The sequence below is a fragment of the Etheostoma spectabile genome, chromosome 8 (genome assembly GCF_008692095.1).
Source record: "Etheostoma spectabile isolate EspeVRDwgs_2016 chromosome 8, UIUC_Espe_1.0, whole genome shotgun sequence".
NCBI classification, from domain to species: Eukaryota; Metazoa; Chordata; class Actinopteri; order Perciformes; family Percidae; genus Etheostoma; species Etheostoma spectabile.
The window spans coordinates 32,892,213-32,892,924 of record NC_045740.1 but is presented as its reverse complement, the minus strand read 5'-3'; the positions used below and the strand labels follow the sequence as shown (position 1 = coordinate 32,892,924).

The window sequence follows — 712 nt, the reverse complement described above, 5'->3', positions numbered from 1 at the left end:
ATGATGTCATTAAACACACAGCTGGTTGGATCCTCTACTCTAACATGGGAGGATTGTTCTGCATTGAGTACTTTTACTTTGGATACTTTAAGTACATTTTCCTGATGATACTTACATACTTTTACTTAAGTAGCATTATCAATGCAGGGATTTTACTTTTAACAGAATATTTTTACAGTGTTGTAGTAGAACTTGTACTTAAGTGAAGGATCTTCTACTTCTTCCACCACTGTTGCGTTCCTTCCCTCCCAGTGTGGATTTCAGTAAGCCAGTAAGCACCGCGTTCCAGTCCCACTCCTCCCAGTTTGTGGCTCAGTCCGGTGGTCGGGCCCAGGTAGTCCTGTCCTGGTGGGACCTCGACATGGATCCCAGTGGAAGCATTGTGTGCACCATGGCTCCCAGCTGGACGTACCCGCAGCCAGAGAGGGCTCCGGTGAGTTATTGGACACTTTCCCTGTGTTGGAAACTGTTTGTTTTTATCATGGAAATAGTCCCCTGTGTGGTGTAGTGGTGTTCGAATTCTCAGCAGGAAATTGTATTCACTCTATAGTCCACTATCAAATACTACACTTGACACAAGTAAATGGTGCATCTACTGACGCAACAATGTTTTCAGGGAGTGTCCGACATCTGGTTTGGTTGTTGACTACTTAATAAACACTATATAGGAAACAGTGAGTGGGTGGAAGAGGGAATGGTTTCGAACACAGCT

The 712-nt window shown here is 44.4% G+C and overlaps 1 protein-coding gene across 1 annotated transcript in view; it reads left to right on the top strand.

Annotated features, from left to right (window-relative positions):
• Positions 1-712, top strand: part of LOC116693395 (protein arginine N-methyltransferase 7-like) — a 12,178-nt gene that overhangs the window by 4,755 nt on the left and 6,711 nt on the right. The window contains exon 7 of the mRNA XM_032522338.1: positions 253-433. Coding sequence (XP_032378229.1) covers positions 253-433 — 181 coding nt within the window. The remainder of the gene's footprint in view (positions 1-252; positions 434-712) is intronic.